Here is a 21,046-nt window from a genome sequence, read left to right on the forward strand (position 1 = left end):
CTGTAAATCTGTAAATTGAACTATACATTTTGTGTACATAGTAAGCCTTTTGATCGTACAGGTTATTTAGATTGTTTTTCTGTAACGCATGCCCTTTTTGAATTTATATAAGTGGATTTATTACTTTTCCTTGTTTTATGTTGCATTGAATCACCAAAGCAAGTTCCTATGTTTGTTGTAAGGCTCTGCTTTCTTATAGGGTTGTGTTCAAACAGGACTGTGGGTGAGTTTGTAGAAAATTACACTGAATTACATAATTTGGGGAAAATTATCAAAATCAGCCCTACAAAAATATAAAAAAAATATATATCATCTTATCAGCCATCTGTTTCTTGGGGTTCTAAACAATCGGTATCAGCCAAGTACAAAATGTATGATCATAATTGGAATTTTGGTCAAATGAAAACCCTTTTGCTGCAATAAATGTGATCAGAAGAAGACTAAAACTAAATTAAAATTAATTGGTGAGAATAATGTGAATATTTTCTGCCTCTTTCTATCCTGTACAAAAAAGGAAGAAAAATACATATTTAAAGATAAGAATTATTATTATTTAAATCTGGGAGTGCTAGTATATTTGCTGTATTAAAAATATTGATACTTTTTTATATGGAAAAAAATATTGCTGAGAGTTTAATGAGTTGAATGAGCACCCAAAGTACAAATATATTATGTCATATAATTGTTTTATGTAAATCTAAAATTAGTACCTTCAATTAATTTGTAATATCAAGGTAGAAAAAGATAATGCATGTATGTAAAGTCATCATTTCATTCTGTGGTGGCCCTGTTAGCTGGGTGGTTGGCTTGGCTTTGATTTGCTGTGTTTTGCTGTGCCGCAGATAAGGCCAACCTGGAGCGGAACCCCCCAGTGTGCATACTTCCCCTTGGCACGGGCAATGACCTGGCACGCTGTCTGCGCTGGGGAGGAGGTACCCAACCACACTACATTTAGACTCACAGGGTCAGAGGGATTTAGCACAACTGACCTATTTTTAAGCTCCAGACGTTGGTCCTTAATATGGCTGGTGTTTAATCAAAGGTTGAAGTCAAAGTTTTAATGGTTAACAGTATGAGTTAATAACAGCCTCTAACCCTGTAATTAAGACCTCTACATATGTTCTGAAATGTGTGCCATTCTTAGTATTAGTTTTGCAGTTCGAATATCAGTCTGCTTTCAGTTGTGATTGCGCTTGGACGTATTTGATGCACTGTAAATCTAAAGGCGTAATGGACGTTTTTTCGCCGATTTGAGAACTCAAGCGGAAGTGTGCATGCGCACTCCCCCGTGCGGACAGCCTCGTGGCCAACACGTGCGTTTGTTTATTAGCGCGACGGATCGCATCGCATATCTCGTCTCCCGTAGATTTCCGTCTCTTCTGAGTCACTTCGAACTCTCTTTCTCTGTCTTAATTTTGTCCTGTACACTGAGGGAACTATATTATCATAGATCCATGCGCTTAGACACAGGGAAACATGCTTCTCTCCTGGGGACGAGCCAGAACGAGGCTGCAGCTGTGCAGTAGGTGCGTTCTATGATTGATACGTGGCATGACTAATCGGCAGTCCACGCCACGAGGAAATGAGACTCAGATTTGGGCCATGAGGCTATTATTAAATGCAAATCTTGCAAATAGCGTTTGATTATTATGTAGTGGCAAGCTAGATTTAATTTATTTCCTCTACTGCCTGTAGATGGCATGCTAACTCAAAACCTGATAAGGGAACACCTTACTGGTAGAAAGTACATTTACATTTATTTAAGTTCTAAAACATAAGATGCCAAAACAAAGCATGTTTAAATGCCAATAAAATAAATAAATAATGCATTATATGTGTCCTTTGAAATAAGATAAGGCAGGTCATTCAAATGTGCTTTACATTGAAGGAAAAAATATATTGAAATCACAATACAAACAGATAGACAAATATGAGATCTTTATAAAATGTACTTTATAAGAGAAGAGTGCAAATACAATTATTTCAGTGATATGCACTGCTAAACTGCACTTTAAGTCTAGATTTAAACATTATCAGAGCAGAAGCCTGGCACCAGCAGGAGGCGGGTCCCTAAGCTTTATGCTTAGTCCTGACTCTGGTCACCAGCAGGGCAGGACATGTTTCAGCCATGTAGTACTGTGACAATACTGTACATGTAGCTTACGTTGTCATCTGACTTAAAACCAAAAAGTACTCTTAATTTCATTCAAAACATGAATTTTTGGTAGAAAAAGCAAACAAACTTCATATGATGAATGAAAACATTGGCTATTGACCAGCTGATTGATGCAAATGTACAAAGCTCCACAATGTTGCTACCACCGTGGCATTTATGTGTGTGTCTGATCTCCCAAGGTTACGAGGGGGAGAGCCTGCTGAAGGTCCTCCGCGATGTGGAGAACAGTTCGGAGGTGTTGCTGGACCGCTGGAGGATCGACGTAACCCCTACAGACAAGGACGAGCAAGGAGACCCCGCGCCCTACAGCATCATCAACAACTACTTCTCCATTGGAGTGGTATGGCATTTATTACTTTTACAACTTCAACAAAGCGCAGACAAATGAGGCAGAGGTACAGAATTATGATGTAATGAGATAAACGAGCTAAGCGATGTTGAAAGAGATGTAGACGATGTGGTAAATAACGAGCATTTAATTATAGAGCATTTTATTTTCCATAAAGCATGAAGTGAACTGTTAGCAGGCTAATGTTTGTTAGCTTTACCGAGACAGTAAACTCTCCTCCGGGCTCTGGAAGTTATAAACTCATCGCTGTGAAAAATGGATACTCGGAAGGCATTACATGTAAGCAATATATTTAGATGTTTTTTTACACAGTAAATATCAGGTACAGCACCTTTTTAATACATGTTTTTGTTGTGTAGTATTTTATTCATCACAGGTAATGTTTCATCAGTTACAATGTTGTTTATACTGTGGGATGTAAGTCAATTTAGAATCCATATTTGAAATTGAAAATCAGTCCAAACTTTGACACCCTTGAGTAAAGCAGTAAAACAATACAAATTTGTCAAAAGCCTGAAATCCTAACGAGGTAACAATAATCCTCCTACTGAATAATGGGGGAGAGACACACCTGCACACTGCTGCTGGATACGACACCTTCTCCAAACTTCACACCAAATTTACTTTATTTATGCTAACAACCAGGCATGCTGCAGCAGGTGTGGATAAACAGCCTCTGCCAAAGTCCTGCACAGGGAACTCAGTCTGGACCAGATCAGATCCGATCACTTCAAACACGTACAATGCAAATAATAATGGTACAATTATATATACTTGTCTGGAGTGACTGCATTTTGTTAATGGCTGGCCAAATATTGAAGCTCAAAGGAAGCAGAACGTTTTCTGCTGTTGGTTCATTTTGCCTAAACTTCCGACTTTCTTTGTTTCAGAGGTCAGCACTGTGAATAATTCAAATGTGTGCATAAAGGTTTAACTATAAGCGAGCACACATTGATGCTCGTCTTCTGATCTGAAAGTCGAACAACTGAAAGTTGTTGGTAGAAGCATTATTTGTCTATATTTATTTGATGCAATTGCATTGGACAAACCAGATGTGTTGTAATTGCAAGTAAATAGTAAATAACAACATTGTAACAAACTTGGAATATTTTCAATATCTTATTTTTATTTTTTTCGGATTACAGTGCATATTTCATCAGAAAGGCAATTTCAGTCAAAATCAGCCAAGAAATCAAACTCCAAAATGTATATATTTTATTGTATTAAAATAAAAAGGTGCAGGATGGGTAAATGTGAGGGGACTGGGATTGAATATGTTTTGGAACAGAGCATAATGCATGTATTTGATGTGCTGTGTTCAAAGAAAACAAGTAAATTAACAAACTAAGTAAATTGTATGTGTATGCGGGTTTCTCCCTTTAACCTAATACATACACAATAAGTGAATCCTTTTGCTGACTACTCTTAATCATTAACCTCAAGTCCCTCAAGGTTTGCATTCTAACCTCAGGGCTACTCACCTTAATGCTCAAAGCTAGATCCCAACTCAAAATCACAATTCATATTCAGAATTCAGGCCCGTTTTGCAAACAAAATCATCATTTTTTGCAGTGTACCACTAAATAACCCATTAATTTGCCTTAATCTGATTCATATTACATGTTTATTGAAACGTACTCGTGCCTCAAGAGAGTGCAATCAATAAACAAGTCCCTAGCCCCCGCTCCGTGTCCAACATAATGACACTGACCCTGTGTCGCTCATGTCGGTCATTACGGACAAATGCCAGGGGGAAATGCCATAATTGACATTTCCAGGCGACAGAGGCTGGAGTGGCTGAGCTTTGCCTACCTGTGTGTGGGGAGTAGCGGCCGCCAAAGTGATGCATGGCCCCACAAATGTTAACGGAATAACAGCTCGGGGCCGCGGAGGTGTTTGAAAGCAGATTAAGATGTTAATGTGGGGGTTAGAGGATGTTAGGGAGTGCGCTTGTTAACATTATGACAGAGAGCATGAGCGCTGATGGTTCTGGACAGGAAGCATAGCGGATTGAAGCAAATAATATGCACTCATATGCTTTTGAGTGTAGGGCTGTTGACAGAATTTTTATATGCCTACACTTTTATACGAGTAGCATAATATACAGAGATTAACTGCACTTTTACACCTACACTATTTGGTCCAGGTAAAGCAAACTAACCTGTACTTTTTTAGTCCGGATTAAAGAATGTTCCGGGACTACTTTCTGGAGGTGGTCTTGGTACAGTTGTCCAAACATTTTATTTCTCATATTATGAATATGAAGCTTACCGGCTTCAATTCGGCCTAACTTGCACTTTATGATTGAAGTAAGCTTAGCACTATACAGTATATGGCAGAGAGCGACCACAGTTTTTCTCAATCGTTTTGACACAACAGGGGCTTAGGTGGTCACACGATTTGAAACATTTCTCATTAGTTCATGCAGTTCTCTGGCTCTTTCTCAGAACAGAACAGACAGTACTCATTCAGAAACATAACTGTTCATTGATTTTCGTTTTTCAATATAACAGGGTTGTTCACACATGGTAAAGGGCTTGAGCCCTAACAATGTCTATTTCAATATAGAAACTATAAAAAATATAAAGAAATTAAATCAAACAACAAAGGATTTCACACAGGAATCAGACAAGGATAATGGCTTCAGCAGAGAGTAAAGACTGTATGAATGTATAGAGACATCAAACAGTATTTATGTGCATATATCCAGTGTGATGTCATGTCATGAATATGAATATGAACATTCTGACATCCCTCAATTTTCTTCAGAATCAAATCAAATCAAATCAAAATGCATACATTTATTCAAATTATATTTACCACACAAATGTTTGAATATATTAACTGGCCTTTGACAAAAAAACGCCCCAAAATCATATGTGTAAAGTTTGATCCCAATTGCAGCCTGTGCTTAACGAGTGGTCACTGAGAGCAGGACAAAGGCTTCTGAGCTGCGATGAAAGAGCACACATGACCAATGTTTGAGAGTTTGATAGTAAAACTTGCTTTCGGAGGAAAGATTGATCCATTTTGAAAGAAAAATGTATTTTGTTTAGGAAGACTGAAACTCGGTTTAGGAGTTTGAGCTCTTTGTTTGTTTCAAATGTCAATTTTGAACAGAGAAGTGTGTCATTGAAAAAGATTGTAAAACCCAGTCACGCACACTAGGAAAACTGGATAACTGGCCTTGTTCAATTTAATCAATTTTTTCCCCACTATTGAGTGGAATGACAAACTACAGTGTGGCCTTTCGGACCAGCATGTGGTGTTTTGGTCTGCTATGTTAAAATGAAAATAAAAAAATACCAAAGCTTCAAACTACAAAATCAAAAGCTCAACATATATTAAATGTTGCTTATGTTTTCCCTAAGTGGATGATCACTGATTTTATGTACAATTATTGCTACAAAGTTTTAGCGCTATTGTTAAATTACTAGACGCACCTGAACGTTTCTCAGCCCTCAGTCGCACCTGACGGTTCTTTAGAGACTGGCGACTGGAGTGCTCTGACAGGTTTGGAGGCAAAGACAAATGAGTGTGATTTCTTAGCGCACTCCGAGTTCTCTGTGCATGCAAAGTAGTTTGTGTGACGATCTAAATGGGAGAAATACTCAGCGAGAGGAGATTAATAATCCCTGTTATTTTATATATTCAGACCTAGTATGTCCCAGCGTAGTTTACAGGCTAATCAGTGTACAATTACCCCAACGAACCAACTTTCAAGGTAAACTGATCCTGAAATGAATCACCCTTCGAATAGACAAAATATTATGTCGATTATGGTGAAAATCTAATATGTGGAGATAACTCAATGTCGCTGACCTTTACCACTAAAACCAGAACACAATTTGTGTTTGTCCAAGTGGTTCCCATGACGATCGAAGTTGGTGAGATGGGATCAGGAGTCAGTGGGTGTGATGATGACAATGAAGCGGTTTGTGAGGGATTAGGACTTTGAGCTCTCTATGGAATCCAAGTGTCTTATAACATTTTGGTCCTTTTTAGCTTTCCATCGATGCCATGAAAAATTAGAATAGAGGTTATGCGACAAGTCAGGCTTATAATTAGCTCAGAGATTATGCAGATTGACTAGATTGTTTCTGTAATGACACCGAGGAAAGCCAAAGATCATCACTTCAGAAGACACACAGTCAGACTAGTGTTAATTCAAAAGTTTGAAGTGAAGTCAGTAATGTTGATGTGCTTTTTGGGGAACTCTTTGTAGTATTGTAACATTTCTGTTGGAGGGTTTGTCACCTGTGTGTCTCCAAAGAGAGGTTATTGTTTTGTCTGAAATGTTCCACACTATGCCATTAATCTACCTCCATGGGGACATGGTGCTAGTCAAGGGCAGGCCTTGTTAAATCAAGTAAAATATTTTACACCAACATTTATGTCTATAGTATGAATGTGCAATTAATCAATGAATTGAGGATATTTCACTCAAAAAGACAAAAAAGAGCAAAAATTATCACTATTTAGGAAACATGAGGTGGAAAGTCTTCCTGTGGTTGGAGGTTTTCATTTGTCCACTACTGTATACATTATTAACAGCTCATTTCCTGCTAGAGACACTTTATTCAAAAACATTATATGTGAAGACTATTACTTTTAATAAATATAATGTTGAATGCTCACCTGAGTTCATGGGGCCATTGTCTCACAGTCATCAACGTTGGACACAAATTCCCTTTAACACATGTGGTCTGCAATTAATGATTATTTCAGTGGTCAGCTAGTCAGTGATTTTATTGTACATTGAGACGTTTGAAAAAATAATAATAATAAAGCAAAATTATTTTGAATTCAGTGCGCTGGATAAAAGATTTAAGAATCACCACATGTTGTCACTCATCCAAGTAGCTTCTTCAGTTCCTCTGACAGAGAACTGCTGCCTTATAAATGGCTGAAGGGAAGAGCTACGCTGACACACCAAATAAGTTTGAAATATTGTGACCAAAGGCTTCTAGATAGGGCTGCCCCAAATAAATTGTCTGTTTGCTGTAACCCGACCCACCATTTTTCAAGTGGGTAGGTAGGTAGGTAAATTATTTTTTATTTAACTTTGAAGGGAAAAAAAGATCCAAAATTAATTGTATGTTTGGTGTAACCCTACCAACATTTTTCAAGTGGGTAGGTAGGAAGGTAAATTCTTTTTTTTTTTTTTACTTTAAAGCATAAACAATTCCAAATTTGTATATAGAATTTAATGATAATTTGCCTATGAAATTAAGTTAATGTTATCATTTATCAAAAGAGATGCTACCTTAAATGTACAAAACAAAAAAATGAAAGTCCACCCAATAATACAGGACAAATTATTTTATTTTTTGCCCATTTTCATGGCGTAGAATCGTCAACGTCTTGGTCATCATATATGACAACTTCTGCATATTTCAGCCACTGTCAAATCCCGTTTTTTCTATTCTGCCAGTGACACGCAGTGACCGCCAGGGGTCATGCTTCAACAGACAATGACTTGAACGTTCTCCGCTCGTGTTAAGTTTCATTTTCATTTCTTTTTCGGCTTTGTAATATTTTTAGCGAGTTCCAGTGATACAAAATTATTCAACACGGCGCTTTTTTGAAAAAACGGTTGGTGAGTCGGCGAAATATAAGAAAAATAAAAGAATTTGGCTATTTTTTTTTCAGTCGGCTATAATTTTGATGATGGCTCGGTCGGGTTATGGCAAACAGACGTATTACTTTGCTCTGCCTAGAGCATATTCATATAAAGTGTTGCAGTGGCAGGCCGTGGGTCTGGGGCTTGGGCCTTCAGTGAGGTCATACACAGTCCCACCCGAATGAATCCACCTCTTATTACCATCATATTATCATCATTATGATGCCATGGCTCTAGACACTATACATTTAGACAGAAACACAGTTTAAACAGGCGTTGCCTCACCTTCTCTGTGCCGATGTCCGTGTGTTGTCCGCTCCGCTCTCCGCTCCGCTCGTTCTCCACGTCGTTCTCTATATCGTTCTCCACATCGTTCTCCGTGCGTTCTTCACGCCGGTGTCCGCTCCGTGCGTTCTTAACGCAGGTGTCAACGCGTTGTCATCGCGTTTTCACCGCGTTTTCACCGCGTTTTCAACGCGTTTTCAACGCGTTTTCAACGCGCCATGTCCAAACTTTGAAAGTGGGAACAAACCCGCCTGTAACAGGCTTTGCAGCGTCGGCGTTGGACAACCTCTCCTTACAATGTCTAACTTTTCTTGAAAAGTTCGTCTTGAGAAAGGCATTATAATTATATCCTCGACCAAATCGATATATTGTCCTCCTTCTGCCGTTGTGGGTTGAAAAAACAGCTTAGTAGTACAGGATTAATGTGTCTGTCAAATCCAGTTTCCTCATTCAGAGTTTCTGAGGTTTCGCATAGCTCCGCCTATAGGATCTGCTTCTCAATATTGGCGATCCAATCAAAAGACATGCACGTGATGCACCTACTAGATGGCTCCTGAGCAACAGCAGCAGACGCACAAGTGCCAACTCTGAAGCTGATTGGTTGACACATCATTTTCATTTCCATTCACTTTTAGCTACAAGCACCAGCTCTGTTGAGGTCTGAAGGCCTCGGCAGATTTTAGAACCCTGGCAACACATGATGGCTGAATATGATTGGATAAAAGCTCTAACATAAGACCAGCCCTCCAAATCTGAACCTGGGGCAGAAGCAATGCAACCAAGAGGAAAGCCATGAAATGAAGAGGATAACTCTTACTCTGGGGAATAATGTAATAAATATTTGTGGGAAAATATATATATATATATTTTAATCATATTCTGATTATGTTTAGGCTAGCAGAGAAGGCCTTGCTTGCCCTGACGGCCCACCACTGAAGTGTAGTATTGATTCATATGAATGTTTTTATTTCATTTTTAGACATTTTGATTTAACAATGTCACTGTCTTTGTTCTAAAAGCACTTTTTGCATGTGTTTTAGAGTATGTATATTCCAGATAACAATTGCCATTATCACAAAACCACTACAATTATTTTATTTGATAGTTGACTTTTCCCAATTAGTTAATTAATCATTGCAACATTAGAAATACATACAGTGTGCATTGCAGTTCCATTGTGATAAGCATTAACAATTGAGATGAAACTGAAATTCAGTTACCTTCTAAACTAAAACAAAAGTCACATATGAGACGTTGTGGATGCCTAAATTAGAAGGTTATTTTATGTATTTGTAGATAAGACTTTTTCTACTCTCCATAAGATATTTATTTAAATTTGCATAATTCAACTCAAATTTCTATTTTATCTTGAAAATCAGTGATGTTCCAGATACTTTTAAGTTTTTCCAGCTCTGTAAACATATTCAAACTCCCCGGTCAATTTTGGTGGGACAGAACAAATGTCTCCATCTCTTTGTGAGGAGGACATAGTTTAATAACCTCAATCAGGGGCCATGTGAGAGACAGACCTCTAATGCAGAGAGTGGCCCTAATGAGGCCCCTGTCACACCATTACTCTCACGCTCTCATGCCCTCTCGTAATTGGACTAAACTTTGAGCTATGACACCATATTACACATGTCTTGCATTCATTCACTGCCAGACATTTACATTGGTAATTATTAGAGAGGAAAGAGGGAGGGAGCTGACACTGTCCCAACAGAGAGGCTCTTCATCGGGGGAAGGTTTTCTGGGTTATTTTGAATATTTACCTTATCTTTGTTCTGTCACTTTTCTCTCTTAACAGTAATTACAATGTCCAAAAGCTTTAGGGGTGAGAGATATGTTGATTCCAGTATCAGTATCAGCCAACAGATTGTGGCCGATATTTGGTGCAGATATTTTTGTCTGTGTGTCCATGTGTCAATCCCAGTTGGTCCCAGTGCATCAGATAGACATTAGGTAAAACATGAAAATGAAACACCAATTAGGCTAAAATATGTCTGTATGTTTTCGCAATTAGGTCACAAATTACTTTATACCTCAGATACATACATTTGTTATTATTTTTAATAAAATGAAAATGTTAATTGTGATCTTTGACTTAAGATAGATTTGTGGGTCTTTCTATGTCAGATAGATTTTTAAAGGCAGATATCAGCCTATTACTGAATAGCGGTATCGGCTCAAACAAAATATCCATCCATCCATCCATTTTCTACCGCTTGTTCCCTTTCGGGGTCGCGGGTGACTGGAGCCTATCCCAGTGACTTCGGGCCTTAGGCGGGGTACACCCTGGACAGTGGCCAACTTGTCGCAGGGCCAACACAGAGACATAGACATTACAGACAGTTCACTCTCACATTCATTCACTAGGGCCAATTTAGAGTTACCAATTTTTACCTAACACATGCATGTCTTTGGACGGTGGGAGGAAGCCGGAGAATCCGGAGAGAACCCACGGTCAAACAAATATATACTTGTATATTCCGGACTATAAGTCGCACCGGAGTATAAATCGCACCAGCCAAAAAATGCATAATTGAGAAGAAAAAAACATATATAAGTTTCACTGGAGTATGAAATAAGGTTGCAAGTGTGAAAATAACAAATAATATCACATATAAGTTAATCAGGAGTATAAGTATATAAGTATAAATATAAGTATAAGTTGCACCCTGGCCAAAACTCTGAAAAAAAGGTGCGACTTATAGTCCGGAAAATACGGTATATATTTTTGTGTGCGTGTAAATATATATACTGACTGAATGAATCAAAATGAACAATCTTTAAAAAAAAAACATTTTTAATCACATTGTTACTGTATCTCCACAGATTGACATGTTTGATGCCATACTGTGGGACATTCCTGGCAGTATAGTATAGTAATGAAATATCTAAATATTTCATTACTAAATAAATATAGGAGACAAGCAGGTAGTAGACCGTGTACCACAAAGCATAGTGCACTTTTTAGAGAGAATGTGGTGTTTTGCGTGTTATATTTACCCACGTTCCGTGCATCCAATTACCAACCCTTCAACCGTCTGGAAATGTTGAAATATTGAAAATTGTGATGGCTGTACCGCAATAAAATTAGGGTTGGACATGGAGGTGCTGTAAAAATAATGTTCTTTTAGGAAAGTGAAAGCAACATTTGTAGAATGTTTGAACAGGATGTAGGAGTGGAACACATTTTACAGGATGAATTTCTTGAGACAAGATTTTAGCATACATTGAAATAGTTATCATATATGTTTTTATTGAAACTAATTAAAATAAATTGTTTTAGATAATGTCAGTGGTTGCACAAAATTAGGTATCACAAGATTTACGTAGATTTTTAATCAATGCTGGTGAAGAAGTGATTTATTTTTTTCTTTAACATTTATTTAACCTGGAAGTCACCCATCTTTTTCAAGGGGGGCCTGGCCACGAGGTCACGTGTGCTGCACACGACAAGAGCATTCAAAGTTTACAAATACAAATACATAAACGGCTCAAGTGTCACAGGAAAGTAAATAAGTTCACATAAACAGACTTAAAAGTACTGAGAACAGAGCCCAGAGTCCCACTGTCTTTTTTGTAAAAAGGAACGAAATGTGTTAAAAGAAACTAGATCAGATCATTTAGTTTCTGACTGAAGAGTGTTCCAAAAAGAAAGCAGAGAAACAAATCTGCTCAGTGGCTGCTACTGGTTCTCTGGAGAAGGGAAGACAGGTACAACGGAATTGTAATAAAAAACAACTTCATGTGTTTTATAACAAAGATTCATGACTGAACAAATACATTAATGTTGAATGAATAAATATATTTATTGTCAGGACAGAAGGAACTAATTTGGCCGCTCAGCCTATGACGATATAGTCAAGTCAAGTCTAATCAATGTCAATAATAAGCTAAAAATATAGCCGCAAGCGGCAATGATCGGCCCTCGCCACGCCGCCGCCACACCGCCGCCACGCCACAAGAGGATGGGGCGCCAACGCGCCCCAATTGTCCTTTTATTACGCCTACTGCTGAATCTGTGACGCTGTCACATCTTCTCCCCTTTGTTTTACCATCAAAAAGCAATTTTATTTTGAATTCTTGGCAAAATGTGCGGCTTTGCCGCACAGACACCGTGACTCTTTGAATAAAAATGTGGATAACTTTTGATGGTCCACCCCTGAAGATGAGTCTCACCAAATTTCAGGTTAATAGGGCTGACGCACTGGGAGGAATTTGTGAAAGTCTAAAGTGTAAACATGTTCTGGCGATTTCCCCATTGGAATAACATGGAAGGTTTCGGTCATCGTTACGGCAAAGCCATAACAATTATGACATGGGTCTCATTGACTTTTTTGATGGGGATTCTAAAATTGAGTTGTGTGTCAAATTTCATAAAATTTCCCAAAACTAAACATTTAACCTCCATATAAAATCTGTAGGGGGCGCTGTGGCTCCAAATTAATTTATTTCACTTCAAGTAGGTTTAGGGCAAAGAGTTTAACAACTGATTCTAATTTGACGCAATTCTGACTTTATCTGCGCAAACGGCAGAAATGTTAAATTTGGGAGATTTCTGAAATTCTTGCTACAGTTTGCGGCTTCGCCGCACAGAGACCGTGACAGGTATCAATGTAATTTGGATAACTTTTGATGTCCCACTCCTCAGTAGCATTTTCACCAAATTTCAGCTTTTTAGGGCCAACGCCCTGGGAGGAGTTCGTAAAAGTACGACGTTTGGAAAAACTCCAAAGTCATGTTTAGCCATTTTTGAAGCAATATGGCCGACATTTGGTTGGGCGGACGGCGTTGCCGTAATAATATTTTTTACTTCTCTTGTCACCATCTACCTCTGCGCCAAATTTCATGATTCTACGATCAGATTTTTTTTGGGTCATTTCCCATCTCTCAATGCATTTTTGGTACATTTGGGGGCGCTGACGCGCCAATTTTTTTTATTTTAGAAAAGGGAAATAGCCAGAATGTAGAGAGGCACGATTTTTAGAGGTGTGCAAATTTTTGTGACTTTTCATCAATGTTCACTGGGTGAAAAATAGGGGGGTTGGTCCCGAGAAGAAGAAGACGAAGAAGAAGAAGAAGAATATTCCGATGAGAAAACAATGTTTCCCATTTTTCAAATATCATAAACTATACATTTTCGGAAAGCGCTCGCGCTTTCCTACCTCATGGTGTGGGTCCCTGGTCACTGACGGGTACTTTCGTTAATTTTGAGTGGGCTCCGCCCACTTTGTGTTTTTGGCCCTCAATACAGTAATAATGTTCAATTTTTGCATTACATGCTTATATGCACGGAACATGCAAGAGATGGGGAACGTATTCGTGAGGTACTTAGCGCAAATGAGTGCTTTATATGGGGATGACGACCGCGATGTAAAGTGCTCGTTTAGTGCGCACTTTTGCACGGGCTTCGCCCGTTTACAACGGTAATGTTCCATTTTCCTACTACTAATTAGTATGCACGGGGCGTGCATGAGTGAAGGAGTGCGTTAGTGAGTGTTTGGAAGTGGGCGAGCGTTTCGCGCTCGATTTCGTGCGCACTACGTGCGCACTTTCGCAGCCGTGCTTTGCACGGCCTTACGAGATTAATAGGCCTCTCGCCAGCTTGTGGCGCTCGGGCCTAATTAAAGCCGCGCTAGCGGTGATGATGGCTCTCGCCACCCGCGCGACTGCCTTCCCGCGCGACCGCCTTCCCGCGCGTCCATGTTTTCTGTTGCGTTTTGCGACATACCAAACGACGCTCAGTAATTCACCATTGATGATTGTGCAGTTTGCGATTCAAATAGTTGTTTGTCCTGACAAATTGCAAGATCATGCTGAACGCAGACCTGAGCAGGGAGAAAGGGAGAGAGAGCCTCGGTAACCCGGCTGCACCCCCTCCTCCCTGTAGCTCCGTCACCTAGCAACAGAGACCCGCCGCTAATGCTAATGCTAATGCTAAGACCGCGCCACGAGAAGAAATGTCACATCAAAATAAAAAAGTCAAACGTGGCCCCAGTAACACACCTGGCAGCGATTTTGGGCCGAGCCGATCGCGTCTATACCCCCATGTTGGACTTTTCATTGATGTTCAGAGGGTCAAAAAGGCCTGAGTTGTGGCAGAAAGAATAAAGTCTAAAGAATAAAGCCTAAAGAATAAAATCTAAAGACTTTATTCCCCTCCTCCCTGTACCTGGAATATCAACATATTGGACGAAAAACCTAGGACAAGTATGATTTTGAAAGAAAAAAGTAAAACGTGGCAGCGCCACTTCGATTCAACAAATAATAATAATAAGAAACCAGGCGAAAAAAACAGGGAATAATGAGGATGAATAAATGAACGTTTTAAAATGAACCAGTACTCTTTTTCACATTTTTAATACGGTGAATTATTAGGTACTGCATTTTTTATGTTTTTCTCAGATCGCCCAGCTCAAGCTGGCCTTATTATCACAAACATGTTTGAATATTGGCATCAGATTAATCCACAAAAAGATTAGATTATTAAAGATGTTTTCTTTGGCTCGAGAATGATGAAGGTGCTCTAGGGTCCGCCACCTGCTTGTCTTCACGGAGATGCTATTGTTTTGCCTGGGAGGTTCCACAGTATGTCATTAAGCATATTTATCTTGCATTTACTCAGCTATAGGGTTTTTATTGGGAAAAAAACATGCATTCTTACTTTGAGCAAGGTCATGTCTTCACAGAACTGACTTGTAACCTGCTTACCATGGAGCGAGATTTCCATACTGTGGAACATTCCAGGCAAAGCAATTTGACCTTTAATATAAGATAAGATAATCCTTTATTATTTTATTATTAATATGTTGGAGGATATATGGGGGGAGGAGGAGGAGGAGAAGGAGAAGGAGGAGGAGGAGGAGGAGGAGGAGGAGGAGGAGGAGGAGAAGAAGAAGAAGAAGAAGAAGAAGAAGAAGAAGAAGAAGAAGAAGAAGAAGAAGAAGAAGAAGAAGAAGAAGAAGAAGAAGAAGAAGAAGAAGAAGGAATACATTAGGGAACTGCAAATGTTTTTAAGTCTTTATAACAAAACACACATTTTCTGAGGTTGAAAGGTTGGTTAATTTGCTTTCCTTTTACAAAAGATGGAAAGAATATTATTATTTTTACCCTCAAAAAGTATTTTTTATGACATTATGTAATGTGAGGTCAACATTTCTGTATTGATTCAGTTAAACCTAAAGCTCAGGACTTTGCCTTCATCACAAAAGTGTCTCAAATAGTCTCAAATACATTTGTAAATGTGTCAACACCAGGCTCTGATACACATGCATCTTAGGGATTTTCACTTCCCAAAACCACAGTTTTTCCATTGAAATCACATTATGTTTCACTTCACATTAGCATCCAATGCATCCATTTTTTTAAGAGGGGAGGACGGAATAAAAATTAAAATAACATTTTATTTTTATGTTATCAAATCACATCTCTACCATCCAGAAGTCAAAGTTGAATTTAAAAATAAAATTGTATTCTAAATACATTTCTTAGATTCTTAGAATACAGGCCTCTACATTATCTACATAATTATAGTTATCAATGCAAGAAATTGAAAATAACCCTTATTATACTGAGCAATGAACAAAAATGCCTTCAAAAACGATGGCTCCAAAAAAAGATAATAGATGCACCACTGGTGTGCAGCCTGTTCATAATATTTGTATTAAATGTTGGCCAACTGCACAATAAAGTAGACTACAAAAAGTGATTGCCTTAACCCTAAAACTGGTGAATGAATGAACTTCACCTTTAATGTGGAGTACTATAATGGCCTGTATTCATGTTTAACACCCTTACAGCCATTGTAATTTGTTTTTAAAGTAAACTTTCCTTCCATAGGTTTCAGAGATTGACCGCTGCTGTTGCAATGTCATAAACTAACTATATGATGGAAGATGGAACTCACAGTGATTGTAACAATCGTAATTTACAGACTGCCGCACCAATCGGCACTTCAGCGCACAGCTCCCCGCACCGTGCAAGCAAACCTTCGGACTAGCGAACCTTCTGACTCGTGGGGGTAACCATTGGGACAAGTAGCGTCCTTACAATGCGATCAGATGAGAACGCGTGACTCCACAGACGAGCTGGACATGTCCACATGAGTAGGACTTGTGCTACTTAAATTGCAACAACAAAATGATTCTGATATAATCGATCAAGACGCGTATTCTTCATTTCCTCGTTCGAACACGACAATTTCAATGAATGGGAGCCTGGGCCAAAGCCACGCCCATCCTGCATCCTTAGTTTAAGTTAATTTACCAGTCGATCTAGGAAGCCGTGAGTTGCGAGAGTTTTAAAAGCTCTCTGACGTTCTGACGCAAGTGATCTAACTCGGTGTCGGAGTTGCTGGTGCAGAATACATTTTTATTTTTATTGAGGTTTTGGCCAAAATAACTAGAATAAAGAAATTTAAACTGACTGAACAGAAGTTTACATTTTTTGGGATCTCCGTTTTTTGACGTCGGCGGGCTCGCAAAACAACAAAAAAACTCTTGCCTAATGTGTTATCATATTAATAGACAATAGGTAGTTCTTCAGTACTTACATATTTACTTTGGTCTTGTCTTTTTTCAAGTTTATAATGCCTCTTCAATGCATTTTAGTCAAGTACCCTGTATGTAACCCGCTCCAACCGAGCGCTCGTGTCTGCAGACGGCCTTGTGGTGACAGCCTTTTATTGGCTGTTTGAAAGCTCTTCCTACCTGCTGCTCCACTTGTACACAACTCAGATTCTGCAGCCAAACCAAAGGGGAGACAACCTGTGCCCGGCCCGCCTCTCTTGTCTGCGCCCATTGTCCCGTTTGTAGCCCACATCCACTTGAACTCGCTCAAAAAAACATCCATCATCTCGCGTTTCTCCTCCGTCCGGTCTGCTGGGATCTGCCACAAATCGTTTGGTCTTCTCCTTTCACATCGCCTTCAAGAGACATCAAGAGAAGCGCATCATTGATTTTTTTTCTCCTCCCTTTTTTGGCGTCTTCTAAATGTGTGTACAGAGACCTAGCAGGGGGTCCTCCCGTAGCTGCGGCGCCGGTCAAAAACAGATTGCTTCAGCGTGCAGGGAGGAGGGAGGAATGGGCCCCTAAAAGTTTACACTCTTTAACTTCTACTCGCATGCTCTTTTTTTACTGAAGTGTGGAGAACTGCTCAAAAGTGTGGTGTTGTGTGTGTGAAAGCGTCTGCCAGCGTTCTGTGAAGTTAGAATTAAAGGAATAGCTGGCACCCAAGCTCTTTGTTTAGTTGGGTGCTTGAATGGAGGCACCTGTTAACACTCTCTTCCGCTTCCTTAAGGTCTTTGATTTACGTTGCAGTTTAGTGGCTTGTTCTTGAGTGAAAAGTTCTTGGTACCTCATCTTTGGCACTCAGTTGGGGGACATTGTTGGTTTTTGCGTATTGTTGTGTCCAAACTTGTGAATGTGGAAAGCTTGTGGTTGCAGAGAGAGATAATGGTGAGTGAGAGGTTAAGGGTAAAGTGCCTCTTTCTATAAACTTTTTTTAAATAAATAAATTAAATAAAGCTTTATTCATCTGGTCAACTGAGAACTAACTCATTTATGACAAAGACCTGGTCAAGTGGCAGCAGTACAAAGAAAAGAATGACAGGCCATACAACACGATAAAATTAATCATTAAATCTCACATTAGACTATTTACAACATAAAATATCATGAAAGAGCCATTCAAAACAGGTTCTCTCATCAGAAACTACATGTTATAAGGACATGAAGGCAGATACAGGGATCCAAGTATGGAGCTTAAAAGTTGTTTGCAGCTCATTCCAATCATAGGGCCAGAAAAATAGAATGAGCTCTAGGAATAACCATGGTAAAGTCACTGTTACCCAGGTGTTTGTTGAAACATTAAGGAGGGAGCAAAGGTAATGAGGGGTTTTACCTGTAATCATTTGGAAAATGAAATGTTACCATGCAACTACCCCGTGTTCCGGCCCCGGATAAGCGGAAGAAGATGGATGGATGGATGGATGGATGGATGGATGGAAGTTTTATCTCTGGCCCTGTTTGTTTTGTTTGACTTGTGGTTTTTTTTCTTTTCTTTAATTTTGAAAAAAAAAGAAGAAAAATTACACCACTTTTTGTGAATATTGTGAAAGTGAATACATTATCGCGAAGATTTTGAACTTTGTGCCAGTATTTACAGAGATATGAACAATAAACCTGAATATTGTTCATATAATTCATATTACTGCCCTAATATTTAGCACAACACTAATAATTCTCTGTGCAATCATTTTAATGGATTTAAATGCTCTGAACTCAACTACTAACTAAAGAATAAAAGTGATCTACAGTGCAGATGATGCCAGTAAAAACATAGGACTTCTTCTTAAGAAAGTGTCGTGAAATGCTACTACAACAAGTGATTATGGCTTTATCTCTGTTTACTGGGCCAACATTGACATGTAAATTAGTTATGAAAAGAGGTGTTAATTGTCGGCATTTACACATATTAATTGCTGCAGCACTTACTGGGCTTGTGAATTCACTTCAATAGTAGACGTCAAAAAAGTCGCCACTTGGATTCAACTAATCAAATACAGTAGGTACGAGCCTCTTGCTGGATAATTGCTGCATGGGTGATGATCTTTCAGCTGCAACACAAAAGTGTATTCAGCCTATGCCACATTGAATATGTGCTGTGATCAAAGGCGGTCCTACAAAATGTTATGTGCCTCTTTTTTACTGTTGCAACTTTTTTTGGACAGTAGAGTACTTTCAGCCTAAAACGCCTCGGGATCCCCCCGGAGGAGTTGGAGGAAGTGTCTGGGGAGGAGGAAGTCTGGGAGTCCCTGCTTAGACTGCTGCCCCCGTGACCTGGCCCCGGATAAGCGGAAGAAAATGTATGAATGGATAAACATATCAGCGGTTATATCAGAACCTCCAACCTCACATTTCACATTAGTATCCTACTGGCCCCCAAAAGTCCATCTCGGTCGGGCCCAAATCCGACAGTTAGACCTGTCTCCAGCTCAGTTTAAAATGACAGGGATTCTAGAATGTTGTAATGTCAGCTGACCCAAATATTTTAGCCTTTTGACCATTATGTAAGTTTTCCTTTACTTTACATGTAATATAATAGAGAACTTCGATGAACCAGGTTGCACTTTTCACTACTGTCAAACTTTGGTCATTACAAAGTCACACCGGCACTTTTTCTATTCCACAAATTCCCGACAGACACAATTTCTAACCTAACAACATAAACCTATAGATTTGTTGTAATTAGTGTTTGAACGCTTTGCCGTTCACACTTATTGAGTAAACCTAGCTGTCTGATATAGGCTGTGATGGCGCTAATATGCCACAGAAGTGCTTCTATAACGTATGGAACCTAACACTCAGCCCTGAAATGTGGCTCCTCTGGCCTGGGGTCACAGGGAGTGGGTGGAGCAACCACTGGGTTCGCCGCCATCCGCCGTCACTCGGATCTGATAGGATTTAATGAGGCTGAGTGCAGGCGGCGTGCTGGGCGTCAGGGTTAGTGTTGATGCCCCAGCAGCACTTCCTGTACATAGCTGTAACTTTAGAGCGGGCTCTGTGGCACTGGGACACTGGGGCACAGAGGAAGACACAGCCCAGTATTATACACTGCACCAGGGCGGGATGTGACACACGCTTCACCTACAAAGTTGTGAGTTGATTTGGAAATATGAGACACCAGAGAATAGAACGGTGTGGTTACCATTTTGTGTCATGTTTATATTGCTCATATGAAGTTGGTAAAATGTGTTGCATGAAATGAACTGCACTGGTTTCTCTACAGAAAACGTCGTTTACTGAAGCTTCTGCAGCATTACTTCACCCTCACAGGGCCAAAAACTTACCTACATTACCCCATTGTTTTCTTCTTGCTATTACAATCTTTCTGGTGATGGTCTCCTGGAAGAGAAGCATTTTTGGAAGCAGACTCTCCATGACACCGTTTCGACCCCAGGCAATATGTTGCCAGTGTATCATTGGTTTAATCCTCTTTAACACTAACACAGTCACATTGTGTCTGTCGTTAGGCCGTTTCACAGATTTCAATCATTATTGAAATTGTCAAGTTTTTAAAACCAGAATAAGGCAATACTAATTGTATAAAATAGAGTGTTTTGACTAAATGTTTTTGCATCGAGCACCTATGTACTGTACACGCCGCTAGCTGGATGTATGTGCATGTCTCCTCTCCACCAATCTCCTACATCCCCTCCACTCTCCTTTTCCTCCACTCCTCTCCTTTTACTCTGCTCATCCTCTGCTCTGCCCTCTCTTTTGTTCTTTTAGAATACATAAAGCCACTTTCTCCCCTCAATATTGCACCCACAGCCACGTCATGAAACATCCCACAACTTTAGTTTACACGATAAATGCTGAATATGTCCCAGAGAAATGCAAACAAAACTCAAACAAAGTTATGTCCGATACTGTATTTGGTCAGCCAGAAACAAGGAAATGAAATGTTCCGTATTCACAGTACGCACACGGACATTTTTACCATGTGTATCGTTTGTCTAGGTCAGGGGTGCCCAAAACGTTGATCGCAATCGACCGGTCGATCGCAGAGGCAGTGAGGGTCGATCGCGCCGAAGTTCGCCGGAAAG

General features: G+C 39.5%; 1 protein-coding gene across 2 annotated transcripts in view; it reads left to right on the forward strand.

Annotated features, from left to right (window-relative positions):
• dgkb (diacylglycerol kinase, beta) overlaps positions 1-21,046 on the forward strand; it is a 205,012-nt gene that overhangs the window by 112,671 nt on the left and 71,295 nt on the right. For both annotated transcript variants that reach the window (XM_072460154.1, XM_072460155.1), the window contains 2 exons: positions 843-932; positions 2,356-2,516. In XM_072460154.1, coding sequence (XP_072316255.1) covers positions 843-932; positions 2,356-2,516 — 251 coding nt within the window. The remainder of the gene's footprint in view (positions 1-842; positions 933-2,355; positions 2,517-21,046) is intronic.

The sequence above is a fragment of the Eucyclogobius newberryi genome, unplaced genomic scaffold (genome assembly GCF_026437365.1).
Source record: "Eucyclogobius newberryi isolate DKJ021-1_F unplaced genomic scaffold, fEucNew1.0.hap1 SCAF_3, whole genome shotgun sequence".
NCBI classification, from domain to species: Eukaryota; Metazoa; Chordata; class Actinopteri; order Gobiiformes; family Gobiidae; genus Eucyclogobius; species Eucyclogobius newberryi.